The 16,795-nt window shown below is 48.8% G+C and overlaps 1 protein-coding gene across 1 annotated transcript in view; it reads right to left on the bottom strand.

Annotated features, from left to right (window-relative positions):
- The window catches only part of LOC125719881 (alpha-actinin-3), a 28,985-nt gene that overhangs the window by 10,133 nt on the left and 2,057 nt on the right, over positions 1-16,795 (bottom strand). The window contains exon 2 of the mRNA XM_048994677.1: positions 3,049-3,163. Coding sequence (XP_048850634.1) covers positions 3,049-3,163 — 115 coding nt within the window. The remainder of the gene's footprint in view (positions 1-3,048; positions 3,164-16,795) is intronic.

The following is a 16,795-nucleotide window of genomic DNA, read 5'->3' as shown; positions in this document are numbered from 1 at the left end:
CAGGAGGAACATACAAAGCCCAGACATCATAGGAGGAAACCTGTACATCACAGGAGGAACATACAAAGCCCAGGCATCAGAGGAGGAAACCAGCACATCACAGGAGGAACATACAAAGCCCAGACATCATAGGAGGAAACCAGCACATCACAGGAGGAACATACAAAGCCCAGACATCATAGGAGGAAACCTGCACATCACAGGAGGAACATACAAAGCCCAGACATCACAGGAGGAAACCAGCACATCTCAGGAGGAACATACAAAGCCCAGACATCACAGGAGGAAACCTGCACATCACAGAAGGAAACCAGCACATCGCAGGAGGAACATACAAAGGCCAGACATCACAGGAGGAAACCAGCACATCACAGGAGGAATATACAAAGCCCAGGCATCACAGGAGGAAACCAGCACATCACAGGAGGAACATACAAAGCCCAGACATCACAGGAGGAAACCTGCAAATCACAGGAGGAAACCAGCACATCACAGGAGGAATATACAAAGCCCAGGCATCACAGGAGGAAACCAGAACATCACAGGAGGAACATACAAAGCCCAGACATCACAGGAGGAAACCTGCACATCACAGGAGGAAACCAGCACATCACAGGAGGAACATACAAAGCCCAGGCATCACAGGAGGAAACCAGCACATCACAAGAGAAACATACAAAGCCCAGGCATCACAGGAGGAAACCAGCACATCTCAGGAGGATCATACAAAGCCCAGACATCACAGGAGGAAACCCGCACATCACAGGAGGAACATACAAAGCCCAGACATCACAGGAGGAAACCAGCACATCACAGGAGGAAACCAGCACATCACAGGAGGAACATACAAAGCCCAGACATCACAGGAGGAAACCAGCACATCTCAGGAGGAACATACAAAGCCCAGGCATCACAGGAGGAAACCAGCACATCACAGGAGGAAACCAGCACATCACAGGAGGAACATACAAAGCCCAGACATCACAGGAGGAAACCAGCACATCTCAGGAGGAAACCAACACATAACAGGAGGAAACCAGCACATCACAGGAGGAACATACAAAGCCCAGACATCACAGGAGGAAACCTGCACATCACAGGAGGAAACCAGCACATCACAGGAGGAACATACAAAGCCCAGACATCATAGGAGGAAACCAGCACATCACAGGAGGAAACCTGCACATCACAGGAGGAACATACAAAGCCCAGACATCACAGGAGGAAACCTGCACATCACAGGAGGAAACCAGCACATCACAGGAGGAACATACAAATCCCAGACATCACAGGAGGAAACCAGCACATCACAAGAGGAACATACAAAGCCCAGGCATCACAGGAGGAAACCAGCACATCACAAGAGGAACATACAAAGCCCAGGCATCACAGGAGGAAACCAGCACATCTCAGGAGGAACATACAAAGCCCAGACATCACAGGAGGAAACCAGCACATCACAGGAGGAACATACAAAGCCCAGACATCACAGGAGGAAACCAGCACATCACAGGAGGAAACCAGCACATCACAGGAGGAACATACAAAGCCCAGACATCACAGGAGGAAACCAGCACATCTCAGGAGGAACATACAAAGCCCAGGCATCACAGGAGGAAACCAGCACATCACAGAAGGAAACCAGCACATCACAGGAGGAACATACAAAGCCCAGACATCACAGGAGGAAACCAGCACATCACAGGAGGAAACCAACACATAACAGGAGGAAACCAGCACATCACAGGAGGAACATACAAAGCCCAGACATCACAGGAGGAAACCTGCACATCACAGGAGGAAACCAGCACATCACAGGAGGAACATACAAAGCCCAGACATCATAGGAGGAAACCAGCACATCACAGGAGGAAACCAGCACATCACAGGAGGAACATACAAAGCCCAGACATCATAGGAGGAAACCAGCACATCACAGGAGGAAACCAGCACATCACAGGAGGAACATACAAAGCCCAGACATCAAAGGAGGAAACCAGAACATCACAGGAGGAAACCAATACATCACAGGAGGAAACCAGCACATCACAGGAGGAACATACAAAGCCCAGACATCACAGGAGGAAACCTGCACATCACATACAAAGCCCAGACATCATAGGAGGAAACCAGCACATCACAGGAGGAAACCAGCACATCACAGGAGGAACATACAAAGCCCAGACATCATAGGAAGAAACCAGCATATCACAGGAGGAAACCAGCACATCACAGGAGGAAACCAACACATCACAGGAGGAAACCAGCACATCACAGGAGGAAACCAGCACATCACAGGAGGAGCATACAAAGCCCAGACATCACAGGAGGAAACCTGCACATCACAGGAGGAAACCAGCACATCACAGGAGGAACATACAAAGCCCAGACATCACAGGAGGAAACCTGCACATCATAGGAGGAAACCAGCACATCACAGGAGGAACATACAAAGCCCAGACATCACAGGAGGAAACCAGCACATCACAGGAGGAACATACAAAGCCCAGACATCACAGGAGGAAACCTGCACATCATAGGAGGAAACCAGCACATCACAGGAGGAAACCAACACATCACAGGAGGAAACCAGCACATCACAGGAGGAAACCAGCACATCACAGGAGGAAACCAACACATCACAGGAGGAAACCAGCACATCACAGGAGGAAACCTGCACATCACAGGAGGAAACCAGCCCATCACAGGAGGAAACCAGCACATCACAGGAGGAACATACAAAGCCCAGACATCACAGCAGGAAACCTGCACATCACAGGGGGGCACACAAAACCCACACATCACAGGAAAAAACCTACACATCACAGGAGGAACCTAAAAAGGCCATACACTGGGCTGCCTGGATAGAGAGAGTACCATGTCACTTCTCCTACTATTCACATTTCAGCAGATTCTTACAAACTATTTGGACATCAAATACTGGCATGTGGCACAATGTGTTTCTTTGTATTCCAGTAGTAATTATGAATTTGCCAACATGACAACAAGGACCATCAGGCTGACTTTGCACATCAGAGACTCTCCCACCTGAAATAACCTCTAAGAGGAGCATGAGCTTGAGTCCATTCCTGAAGTCCTCCTCGATGTTCTCAATCTGCGTGCCGGCTTTCCTTAGATGAGAGTTACACCAGGCGGTGAAAGTCTGGAGAAGAAAGAATCCTCTGCATTATGCCGGACTGCTGAGGTGACCAATGACAGCTATTCCTGAGAAGATCTGTGCCACGGTACAAGGTGAGGCGCGTGCACACAATTAATGACCGAGAAAAATGGTTACATGTGTGCATACTGACAAAAGGACCATGTCTAAAGCTGGTGTTTCATTATTGTGACCTGCACTGATTGTACCGGGATGACACTGAAGGGGCCTGATTGGTATTTATTGTACTATGGCCAGATATACATGGGTTAACCTGAGCTGTAGCTCAGGGCCCCGAGTCGCAGGGGCCCCAGCAATCGCCTTAGCCCAGGGGCCTCCGCTCCCTTAAGTCCGGCCTTAATTGCACCAGTTCTATTGTTTCAGTAAGTCTGATTTTCATGGATTATGTCGGCTGTTCCCACGCTGAGTAAATTTAGTGATTTTCAGGACTTGGGGGGAGGGGGGATCCGGGATAAGCGGGGGCCTGAAATGAGATTGTGTGGGAGATGTGGTGGCAGAACGTGGCGTGTGTGTGTGTGTGTGTGTGTGTGTTTGCTGGTGGGACAAAGAGAGAGAGAGAGACTATGAGTGTATTAACAGAGGGGAGGAACAGCAGTGGTGATTTGGAGAGAGGCAGGGAGGGAGTGAGGCTGGCAGTGGACCAGGGGGGGCAGGGGGGCGGGGGGGGGCAGCCTGAGGAATGCTCAGGCCCGATGTAATTTGATGTAAGACTGGAAGCAGAGACCCCGAGGGCACAGCAGGTGTGCCCCCCCCCCGACCGTGGCCCGTCACACATGACCAAATTTAGACAGGGCCCCAATACGGAGCAAGGAGACAAACCCTAGGAGCTGGGGGGAGGGGGGAGGAAGGAGGTGCTTTGGGGGAGTCTAAATCGGGGAGCAAAGGGACACCGCGCGACAGCTGAGAGGGCAGCATTCCTGAGGCAGACAGTCACAGGCCCTGCTGGGGGGGGGGCACTGATGGACCCCCAAGTCGCCTGGCAGGTTGGACCAGCACTGACCCGAGAAGCAGGTAACCTGGGCACCAGGCAGCCTCCGGCAGGGAGGGTGGCCTCACAGCGGAGAACCACCCTGATCGTTATACGGCCGATTTCTGCACAAAACATACTCAGTTTCTGAATGCCCTACGAACACAGATCATGCAAATTCTCGGCTCCTTGCTGACACGTAACATCTAAACTTATCATGTGCACTGGCACCTCTCACAAAGAGTGCGCACAGGAAGTCTTGCAGCGTTGGCTTCATTCTGTAGAAATGTTGCAAATTTATTCATTTCAATAAAAAAATCCATTAGCAGAGTTTAACGCACATGCACATATCTTCGACACCGGAATTTTATTTTTAAGTGTGATCATTTGACTGACTCGTTCAGGTCTGTTCTTGCATTTTTCTGTTAATTGCAGTTGCAGTCATGGCTCCCAAAGGGATACGAAACACAAATGTCTGGTGTTTTTTATGGCAAATGTGTTAGCAATTAAAAAGCACCCAAGGAGGCTGCTTGTCAGTGAATATTACTACTTGAAATTGGTGTTTTACTTAAACTATTGGTAGTGTGCTGTATAACCAATTAATTTACCATCCTTTCTCCAAATGCCAGAATCTGTTCTGCAGGCTACACGCAGCCCACAAACACAAAGCACGCTAGGGTCAGTCTACTGGCTGATCTTGAAATGTTCCCTACAAAACTCTTCCCGCATTCAGGACCGAGAGGGTGGAGGTCTTAGCAGGCAGAAGCTTCCTCTTCTCAGTCTCACCTTGGACCTAATGAACCTTGTGCCAGCATTAGCACTGAATATTTCATAAAGGATACTGGATGGGGAGGCTTACAAAGGCTGACCCCCCCCCTTAAAGAAGCTCCCATGGTCCACGTGGGTGACGAGGTCTGAAATGCACCTCAGGGGCAGGCCTGCTTTCAGCAATCAGCCTTAACAACGGCAGGTGTGACAGGCGAGTTGTGAAAATAGAAATGATGACAGGCAGACACCGAAAGCAACAGGGAGCGTTGGTACCAATCAGTCTAATATATATACAATGGTGGCTACCTATTATATATATATATATGCATTGGTACCAATCAGTCTTATATATACAATGGTGGTTACCTATTTTATATATATGCATTGGTACCAATCAGTTTTATATATATACAATGGTGGCTACCTATTTAATATATATATGCATTGGTACCAATCAGTCTTATATATAAACAATGGTGGGTACCTATTTTATATATATATGCATTGGTACCAGTCAGTTTTATATATGTACAATGGTGGCTACCTATTTTATATATATATGCATTGGTACCAATCAGTCTTATATATAAACAATGGTGGGTACCTATTTTATATATATATGCATTGGTACCAGTCAGTTTTATATATGTACAATGGTGGCTACCTATTTTATATATATATGCATTGGTACCAATCAGTCTTATATATAAACAATGGTGGGTACCTATTTTATATATATATGCATTGGTACCAGTCAGTTTTATATATGTACAATGGTGGCTACCTATTTTATATATATATGCATTGGTACCAATCAGTCTTATATATAAACAATGGTGGGTACCTATTTTATATATATATGCATTGGTACCAGTCAGTTTTATATATGTACAATGGTGGCTACCTATTTTATATATATATGCATTGGTACCAATCAGTCTTATATATAAACAATGGTGGGTACCTATTTTATATATATATATGCATTGGTACCAGTCAGTTTTATATATGTACAATGGTGGCTACCTATTTTATATATATATGCATTCGTACCAATCAGTCTTATATATAAACAATGGTGGGTACCTATTTTATATATATGCATTGGTACCAATCAGTTTTATATATATACAATGGTGGCTACCTATTTTATATATATATGCATTGGTACCAATCAGTCTTATATATAAACAATGGTGGGTACCTATTTTATATATATATGCATTGGTACCAGTCAGTTTTATATATGTACAATGGTGGCTACCTATTTTATACATATATGCATTGGTACCAATCAGTCTTATATATAAACAATGGTGGCTACCTTTTTTATATATATATATATGCATTGGTACCAATCAGTTTTATATATAAACAATGGTGGCTACCTATTTTATATATATATATGCATTGGTACCAATCAGTCTTATATATAAACAATGGTGGCTACCTATTTTATATATATATATATGCATTGGTACCAATCAGTCTTATATATAAACAATGGTGGCTACCTATTTTATATATATATATATGCATTGGTACCAATCAGTCTTATATATAAACAATGGTAATCTACTTTACATATAAGCACGGGTCGGTACCTATTTTGGATACTCTGAATAAAGAAAGACCAGAAACAATTTTATGATTAAGTGCGGTGAGGATCTTGCACGACCCCATCCCACGTTTATCTTTATTTAGCTACGAATCTGCAGTTTCTTCTGCGAAAACAACAGAGTAGGTTACCATGGCAACCAATAACCTTAGCCGCTCTTTTTTTTTTTTTTTTATCCAGAGTGAAACATTGTGACTTAACTTTAGGCAAAAGTAGCCAAATGCCGCGTCTGCCGGGAGACACTCTGATGCTCAGTCCCGGAAACAGCGGCTCCTTTCTCTCAGTCTGCGAAGCACTGGTGAGTCATTATCAGCACTCATAAGTGCCACCCTCTGCCAATCTCATCCGTATTTGATGTTTTCTGCTCAAATATATGAATGACTACTGAAACTGCGTCATCTGGGAGAAGGTAATCGACATGTCGCTTCTCTGCAACGCTTATAGAAGCACGATGGCACCTGGAACTATATATAGTATATATATTATATTAGAAATGCTTTCTCACTGGGGATGTTCACGGCGTTAAGGCTATTCCCCAACAGCCTCCCCCAGACACACATTCACTGATGTTTCTATATTCACTCCCAGTGAGAGGTAGCTACCATCATCGGCCAGTAGGTGGCATGGTGGCTAAGGAAATAGCTATTTGTCCCCTGAAGACAGTATGTTATAATCCCTGTATGTGAAATCTGTCCTACCCGAGCTGCAGGAAAAACTTTCCATAAAATATTTGTTGTCGAAGGTAAGAAAATTAATGAACATGCTGGATCATCCATTCCCAGGTAGTGCAGCTGCAGCGATTTCCGATACAGTCCATCCACATTCCCCTGAACGCACGCGTGTGTGCGAGGTGAGGGCAGCGCTCCTCGCCCCAGCTGGGGAGTCCCTCTCATGGCTCTGCCGGGATTATCGCCCTTCACAGGCATCCTGTGCGGTATTAATGGGCCACTTGGCGGGCAGAGGCTGTGCGCTCCACCTGTCTGCTGCTAATAATTGTTAAGGGCGGAGGAATGTATCCGTTATACAGCGACAAGGTAACAGTTCCCTCTCCTGCCCACCGACACAACATTGCGCTGACATGAAGAAAAATGTCACACCCGCCTCAGTCATCCACAACCCCACTCCCACTCAGTTCTGCCACGCCCCCATTCCCACACAGTCAGCCACGCCCCCACTCTCACTGTCAGCCACACCCCTGTTCCCACTGTCAGCCACACCCCCATTCCCACACAGTCAGCCACGCCCCCACTCACTGTCAGCCACACCCCTGTTCCCACTGTCAGCCACACCCCCATTCCCACACAGTCAGCCACGCCCCCACTCACTGTCAGCCGCACCCCTGTTCCCACTGTCAGCCACACCCCCATTCCCACTGTCAGCCACAACCCCACTCCCACTCAGTCAGCCACGCCCCCACGCTCACTGTCAGCCACACCCCTGTTCCCACTGTCAGCTACACCCCCATTCCCACACAGTCAGCCACGCCCACTCTCACTGTCAGCCACACCCCTGTTCCCACTGTCAGCCACACCCCCATTCCCACAGTCAGCCACGCCCCCACTCTCACTGTCAGCCACACCCCCACTCCCACTCAGTCAGCCACGCCCCCATTCCCACTGTCAGCCACACCCCCACTCCCACTCAGTCAGCCACGCCCCCACTCTCACTGTCAGCCACACCCCTGTTCCCACTGTCAGCTACACCCCCATTCCCACACAATCAGCCACGCCCCCACTCTCACTGTCAGCCACACCCCTGTTCCCACTGTCAGCCACACCCCCATTCCCACTGTCAGCCACAACCCCAATCTCACTGTCAGCCACACCCCCATTCCCACACTCAGTCAGCCACGCCCCCACTCTCACTGTCAGCCACACCCCCATTCCCACTGTCAGCCACGCCCCCATTCCCACACTGAGTCAGCCACGCCCCCACTCTCACTGTCAGCCACGCCGCCACTCTCACTGTCAGCCACACCCCCATTCCCACTGTCAGCCACGCCCCCATTCCCACACAGTCAGCCACACCCCCACTCTCACTGTCAGCCACACCCCTGCTCCCACTGTCAGCCACGCCCCCTCCCACTGTCAGCCACTCTCCCAGTCAGCTACACCCCTATTCCCACTGTCAGCCACACCACCATTCCCCACTCAACCACACCCTACTCTTACCCTGATTTTCACATTCAGCTAGACACATCCCCACTCTCACTGTCAACCATGCCCCCTCCCAGTCAGCCACACCCCCTTTCCAATGCTCAGTCAAACACACCCACTTCTCACATGCTCAGTCAGCCACACTCACCACTTGTGCTCTCAGACTCACAAAGCCAATCATGAAAACACTTTTAGCGAATGCACTTCCTCCCACTGGTGACCTGAAGTGCTCACGATTCTGTCAGTGGCTGATTATCAGCTGCTCAGGCAACATTTAGTGGCTCAGTTTGACATTTTCCTACTTTAGCGAGTGTGCAGGTGTTTGTGTGAAACAACAGCTAGACCCACAGTGTTTGGTGTCGCAGGGAGTCCCTCAGAGGAGTTTACATTTAAACTAACAAGAGCAGCAAAGCACAGTCAAGCACAGCCACAAAGGCTGACTAGGATCTGTGCATATATTATCCCACAATGCACTGGGGTCGAGCATTTCTTACTCCATCATATTGTGTATCCACGCCTAACCCCCATATCTCTCCTGAGTCACACAGGCGGCAGGCTTTAAGGGAAGGCTTCATCAGCATGAGTCGCACTTAGCTTTAATATACACCCTCAGCATGACACATAACTCTCATAAGATTTTTAAGGGAGACAAGGGGATTAAAGATCGTCATTTAAAATCTGGTGATTAAATAAATGAAATAAATCATAAAAGCATAAAAGAATAAATTAATCAATGCAGAGCCATCAGATTCATTTGGACAAAAATTTCAATCTGGTCCAGGTTTACCTAGATACAGAAAGTGACCTAAAGGGGAAGTTAACAGCCTGTTAACTTTAGCGTGACAGATGGGCTCCATCAAGACAGAGCACTGGGAGCACTGGGAGCACTTAGCAGGTCAGGAGCGAGGTGTCACAGGCTCCTCCGGTCACGGCCTCATCAGACAAGCTCCAGAAGAGCATTGGCTTAATTATTTAACATTCTGATGAAAGTGGAAGACGTTGGGGATGCCGAACCTCAGTACCACCCCAGGCACCTCCCCTCTGCCTCCCCCTCCGCTTCCCCCAGGCACCTCCCCTCTGCCTCCCCCTCCGCTTCCCCCAGCCAACTCCCCTCTGCCTCCCCCTCCGCTTCCCCCAGGCACCTCCCCTCTGCCTCCCCCTCCGCTTCCCCCAGGCACCTCCCCTCTGCCTCCCCCCTCCGCTTCCCCCAGGCACCTCCCCTCTGCCTCCCCCTCCGCTTCCCCCAGGCACCTCCCCTCTGCCTCCCCCCTCCGCTTCCCCCAGGCACCTCCCCTCTGCCTCCCCCCTCCGCTTCCCCCAGCCAACTCCCCTCTGCCTCCCCCTCCGCTTCCCCCAGGCACCTCCCCTCTGCCTCCCCCCTCCGCTTCCCCCAGCCAACTCCCCTCTGCCTCCCCCCTCCGCTTCCCCCAGCCACCTTGCCCACCGCCTTTCTTCCTCTCCTTCCTTCCTCTCCTCTGCCTTGGTCGCTGTCTCCCCTGTTACCTCCCTTTCACCTCAGCTGCCACCTCCCTGGCCTCCTACACCACTGCCTTCCTCCTCCGCATCCCCATCTGCCTTCCACACTGCCAATCCAATCGCCTCCCCCAGTCGCCTCCCCTCTGCTTTGTCTGTCGCCTCTCCTGTTACCTCCCTTCCACCTCGTCAACCACCTCTCTGGCCAACCTACCCCTCCGCCTCCCCATCCACCTCCCACACCGCCTCCCGTTTCCTTGCCCGTCTCCTCTCCTGTTGCCTCCCTTCTGCCTCCCCTGCTTCCTCTCTGGCCCCCTACCCTGCTGCCTCCCCCCTCCACCTCCCCATCCGAGCCGGGGCACTTCAGTGCTCAGCAGGTGTCGCAGGGCCTGTCTCTCACATGCCTGTCCATTTAGCCGTTTGGTGCCTGTCTCTCACATGCCTGTCCATTTAGCCGTCTGGTGCCTGTCTCTCACATGCCTGTCCATTTAGCCGTTTGGTGCCTGTCTCTCGCATGCCTGTCCATTTAGCCGTTTGGTGCCTGTCTCTCGCATGCCTGTCCATTTAGCCGTTTGGTGCCTGTCTCTCGCATGCCTGTCCATTTAGCCGTTTGGTGCCTGTGTCTCACATGCCTGTCCATTTAGCCGTTTGGTGCCTGTGTCTCACATGCCTGTCCATTTAGCCGTTTGGTGCCTGTCTCTCGCATGCCTGTCCATTTAGCCGTTTGGTGCCTGTCTCTCGCATGCCTGTCCATTTAGCCGTCTGGTGCCTGTCTCTCACATGCCTGTCCATTTAGCCGTGTGGTGCCTGTCTCTCACATGCCTGTCCATTTAGCCGTCTGGTGCCTGTCTCTCGCATGCCTGTCCATTTAGCCCTCTGGTGCCTGTCTCTCACATGCCTGTCCATTTAGCCCTCTGGTGCCTGTCTCTCACATGCCTGTCCATTTAGCCGTTTGGTGCCTGTCTCTCGCATGCCTGTCCATTTAGCCGTCTGGTGCCTGTCTCTCGCATGCCTGTCCATTTAGCCGTCTGGTGCCTGTCTCTCGCATGCCTGTCCATTTAGCCCTCTGGTGCCTGTCTCTCGCATGCCTGTCCATTTAGCCCTCTGGTGCCTGTCTCTCACATGCCTGTCCATTTAGCCGTTTGGTGCCTGTCTCTCGCATGCCTGTCCATTTAGCCGTCTGGTGCCTGTCTCTCGCATGCCTGTCCATTTAGCCGTTTGGTGCCTGTCTCTCACATGCCTGTCCATTTAGCCGTCTGGTGCCTGTCTCTCACATGCCTGTCCATTTAGCCGTTTGGTGCCTGTCTCTCGCATGCCTGTCCATTTAGCCGTTTGGTGCCTGTCTCTCACATGCCTGTCCATTTAGCCGTCTGGTGCCTGTCTCTCACATGCCTGTCCATTTAGCCGTTTGGTGCCTGTCTCTCACATGCCTGTCCATTTAGCCGTCTGGTGCCTGTCTCTCACATGCCTGTCCATTTAGCCGTCTGGTGCCTGTCTCTCACATGCCTGTCCATTTAGCCGTTTGGTGCCTGTCTCTCGCATGCCTGTCCATTTAGCCGTTTGGTGCCTGTCTCTCGCATGCCTGTCCATTTAGCCGTTTGGTGCCTGTGTCTCACATGCCTGTCCATTTAGCCGTTTGGTGCCTGTGTCTCACATGCCTGTCCATTTAGCCGTTTGGTGCCTGTCTCTCGCATGCCTGTCCATTTAGCCGTTTGGTGCCTGTCTCTCGCATGCCTGTCCATTTAGCCGTCTGGTGCCTGTCTCTCACATGCTTGTCCATTTAGCCGTGTGGTGCCTGTCTCTCACATGCCTGTCCATTTAGCCGTCTGGTGCCTGTCTCTCGCATGCCTGTCCATTTAGCCCTCTGGTGCCTGTCTCTCACATGCCTGTCCATTTAGCCCTCTGGTGCCTGTCTCTCACATGCCTGTCCATTTAGCCGTTTGGTGCCTGTCTCTCGCATGCCTGTCCATTTAGCCGTCTGGTGCCTGTCTCTCGCATGCCTGTCCATTTAGCCGTCTGGTGCCTGTCTCTCGCATGCCTGTCCATTTAGCCCTCTGGTGCCTGTCTCTCGCATGCCTGTCCATTTAGCCCTCTGGTGCCTGTCTCTCACATGCCTGTCCATTTAGCCGTTTGGTGCCTGTCTCTCGCATGCCTGTCCATTTAGCCGTCTGGTGCCTGTCTCTCGCATGCCTGTCCATTTAGCCGTCTGGTGCCTGTCTCTCACATGCCTGTCCATTTAGCCGTTTGGTGCCTGTCTCTCACATGCCTGTCCATTTAGCCGTCTGGTGCCTGTCTCTCACATGCCTGTCCATTTAGCTGTTTGGTGCCCGTATTAGAGTCACGACTCTCTATTGCCGTCATCACAAGCCAAGAGCAGGAATGCTGGCTTCAGAAAAACTCCCCAACATAACATACACTTGCCCCTTAAACAAAAACAAAATGCGTATTTAAAAAAAGTGCAGAAACACTCCCAAAAGACACAGAAACATAGCATTTGTTATTCTTTTAGGTTATTTTCACTGCTGCGCTTTTCCAAATGTCATGTAAACAGGCCTGTAATGATATTACTGATCCCCACCTGCCACCTTTATTCCAAAAATCATAAATATGAAAGAGGGGCTTTCATTGAGGCGATAAAAAGACTTCATGACACCATCGTATTACTGTGCTCAGCTGGATATCAGATCCTCATACCTACGTCTGGGTTAGCGCACTTTTAGGGAAGGTGAGAAGCATGGATATAAAGCAGCCAGGTGCTTAAAGGGTTAAACAGGAAGGGAGGATTTATGATGACACAACTGTTGCGTTTTAAGAGCAGCGGATTTGGTTTCCGTGCCTCGGATGAAGAGCCTTCTCCCGACACTCTCTGCTGGGGTCACGCCGGCCCCAGGGCCGTCTCCGCTGAAGCCAGGGCCACTCGCCTCTGAAGCCAGGGCCACTCGCCTCTGAAGCCAGGGCCGTCTCCGCTCAAGCCAGGGCCACTCGCCTCTGAAGCCAGGGTCGTCTCTGCTGAAGCCAGGGCTGTTTCTGCTCAAGCCAGGGCCGCTAGCCGCTGAAGCCAGGGCCGTTTCCGCTGAAGCCAGGGCCACTCGCCTCTGAAGCCAGGGTCGTCTCTGCTGAAGCCAGGGCTGTTTCTGCTCAAGCCAGGGCCGCTAGCCGCTGAAGCCAGGGCCGTCTCCGCTGAAGCCAGGGCCACTCGCCTCTGAAGCCAGGGTCGTCTCTGCTGAAGCCAGGGCTGTTTCTGCTCAAGCCAGGGCCGCTAGCCGCTGAAGCCAGGGCCATCTCCGCTGAAGCCAGGGTCGTCTCCGCCATAGAAACACCGGCACATCAACAAGTATCCCATGTTTTACTCCCCCACCGGCCGGATGCGGACATCAATCCAGGCCCTTGTGACCGCAGGCCTTGGCGTCGGGGGTGGGGGGGTCCAGATGAAGGGGGCGCTCCTAGATCTTCAGATATTCTTGGAGCTGGTTGTCAGCCAGTTATAACTCCCTGTGCCCTGGCAGGCTTCTCTGAAGGCTCTGTCTTACCTAATCAACATGTCCATGCTAAACTCCTCAAATACCTGTGTGACCTCACATCTTGACAAGCTCCCCCCCCCATCCCCCCCGACTTTATAGAAGGCAGTTTATAGAAGCTGCCGTACATGGCCACTGCTTCTGGAATAGCAACTGCCATTTGATCAGTTCCCCCCCCCTCCCCCCCGTCCCGCGACCCCCATCTGTGTCTTCCTCTCAAGCGCTGTACCTGTGAGCGATGATTCTTTAAGCTAAATTTCCATCTTGCTGCGCTGTTTCGCGGAGACGTATCATCTGAACCGTTACCACGGAAATTTAAAAACAAAACAAAAAAACAACTGAAGCTACTGAAACATTTCAGATATTTATTCCAACAAAAGTTTGATGTTAAACAATATTTTAAGCGTATGTTTTATTTTAGGAGGGGGACAGAAGATGGGTGGGACACAGATTTGACTGGCAGCTCAGCTGCACTATTAGTCGTTTGTCAAAGTCCCCCCACGGCCCCCCTCAATGCGGGACGGCCACCATGGAAAATCGGAAACAGTCCGACTTCAGCAAACAAACCGGACTGATGACGCCGATGATTTCTGAACGATATCCAGTCTGGTGGATTTTATGAGAAAATACTGAGTCACTTGTTAAGTCGTGAATTTTCGATCATAGTGAAAACGCCACTGTGTTATTAAAACAAAAATCATATGGTTTCTAAAACAGCTCAACCCATCCTACAAATTACATTGAAATATGGTTCTCATAAACATGTCGATAAATTATTAAATTTAGGTTTAATCGCATGTATTTGTGTGCACGCGTGTGTGTGTATGTGCAAGCGTATTGCATGTAAAAGTTGCTCCACACTAAACCGGGGTCTTTTTTTAAAGCTGACTTTTCCATAAACCCTGAATGAAGCTGGACCTTAGGGGTCGCTCCTCTTGGTCTACAGCTGTTTGGGTCGAGGTGTTAAGCGGTTGCAGGCGTGAGAGCGATATCCTGTATGAGGTGCAGGACAGAGAGGTTACCTCAGCTGCCGGGCTGTAATAAACAGCCCTCATTTAAAAATAAACCCTGTTTATGGCCGTGCTGGGCCCCCCGCAGCTCTTTCTCCAAAAATAAGGCAATTAAGGACAGCTAAATGATTGTTCCCATTCCTACCACTAGGGGGCTCCCGGTTTCAGTCGCTCTACAATGACATTCAGATTTAAATTAAACCTTTGCTATGAATTGCCATCTCGTTCGGGGTATGCCCCAACCTTGTGCCTTATGTCACCAGGGACGGGCTCCAAGCCCCCCCCCCCTCCATGACCCTGACCAAGATGAGTTATTAGAGGATGGATGGATGGATGGGCATTCATAAGAGGCTTCTCCTCAGATTTACTGTAAGAAATCACAGCAATTCCCAGTTATAATTTAGCTCACTGTGAATAATGAAGAATATATGAAGTGCCAATCATTAATGTAATTATAGAAGGCAGTTTTCATATTATAAAAGATGGATTTTCAATCAGCTGGAAAGAGATTTCGAGCTAAATTTAACATTGACTTTGCAAATAGAGGACAGTGAATTATGGAAATAACGCTCATCAGAAATAATGGAATGAGTGACTGTCAGCGTGTTTGTTCTTTTGGAAAAAAAAACGCCAAGCTCTGTAGGTTAACGCCCCATTAAACACAGAGCTCAGCTCATTGAAATCAAATAGCGCGACGAGGTTTGCCTTTAGGGGGCGCCGGCATTGAGGCCTGCCTAGAGCGCCATGGGATCTCCCCTCGATGCCATACACTTAACTCACGACTAACATTTAATTAGCAGCCGCCCTGCAGCCGAAACCACAGATAATTAAGCTTAATTAGCGGAACGGAAACACCATTGGCTGGAAACCAGGAGGGTCCAGACCTCAAATACGAGTCACACAGACCAGTAAGTGAAGTACAACAACTAGCTTCTTATCATTTTTATGGTTCATTGAAAAAAACCGGAAGAAAACATTCTTTATAGCTAAAAATTACACTCTGGTATAATATATCCAGAATTATACATTGTTTTGATCTATAAGTATTTAGATAGGCATATGTTGTGTCTGGAATAACTACTTTTTAATTAATTCGTTATTTTTCAGTTACTTGTCACTTTATTTGAAGCCTTCTGTTGTATTCATTTGTAAGACATCATAAAATCCTGAAGAACTAATAATAATATCAATTTATCCATTTCAAATATCCATTGAATTTGGCACTTTTAACGGAATATGTCCATCTAACATTATCTACTTTACGTTAATGGGCGACTGCATTAAACACATTAAAGGAACCGCTGGGAGGTGTGATTCAGCTGAGAATGAACCGTACAAGTCGATTAGGTCTGTATGGAAATATTTCAGGGAGAATTTACAGATGTCAGTTTTCTTAAGTGCAAGTATTTGGACGACGTGTGGAAACCATATACTTAATAACTGGAAGATGGATATTTCATTGCGAACAAATCTTCCACCACCCTAAGAGGCGCGAAAGGACACATCCACCTACAAGGAACTATGCCGGCCTGGCAACGCAGCGCGCTGTTACTCCAACGGCCGTTTGCACGAAGTTAAACAGCAGAAACCCTCAAAACATTCATAACGATATGCAGTATAATCTTCTGTGACTGATGACTTAAAACAGCTAAATTTGTGGGTAATTCGTCACTCCTTCTAAATCGGTCACATGACTGTTTTTTTGCTAAGCGTCCAAATGCGGGGCGGGCTCCCCTCTGACATTTACGTGGGTCAGGTTTCCGAAAACTGTACAGTGTCATGGACGCTAATTTGGATTACGCTCCAAATCTGAATTCATATTTTTTATGAACTAATTAATGGATGTAAGGTGTTTAGCATGCATAAATTAAATATCTGCAGCTATTTACATAGGCCATAATACAAACAAACAAAATATAAAATATAACCAATAAAAGTGAAAACCAATTACATACGCATGCCTGTCAGTTTAATAATAACCACTACATACATAAACAACACAGGCAAAAAAAATGTGGTACATGTGACTAATTAAAAAATAAGGTCCAAGATTCATAGCAAAAGTTGTTTTATGCACATTACCATTAAAAGCCGGAGGTATGAATTA

Source organism: Brienomyrus brachyistius, chromosome 24 (genome assembly GCF_023856365.1).
Source record: "Brienomyrus brachyistius isolate T26 chromosome 24, BBRACH_0.4, whole genome shotgun sequence".
NCBI classification, from domain to species: Eukaryota; Metazoa; Chordata; class Actinopteri; order Osteoglossiformes; family Mormyridae; genus Brienomyrus; species Brienomyrus brachyistius.
This window is presented reverse-complemented; position numbering and strand designations above follow the sequence as displayed.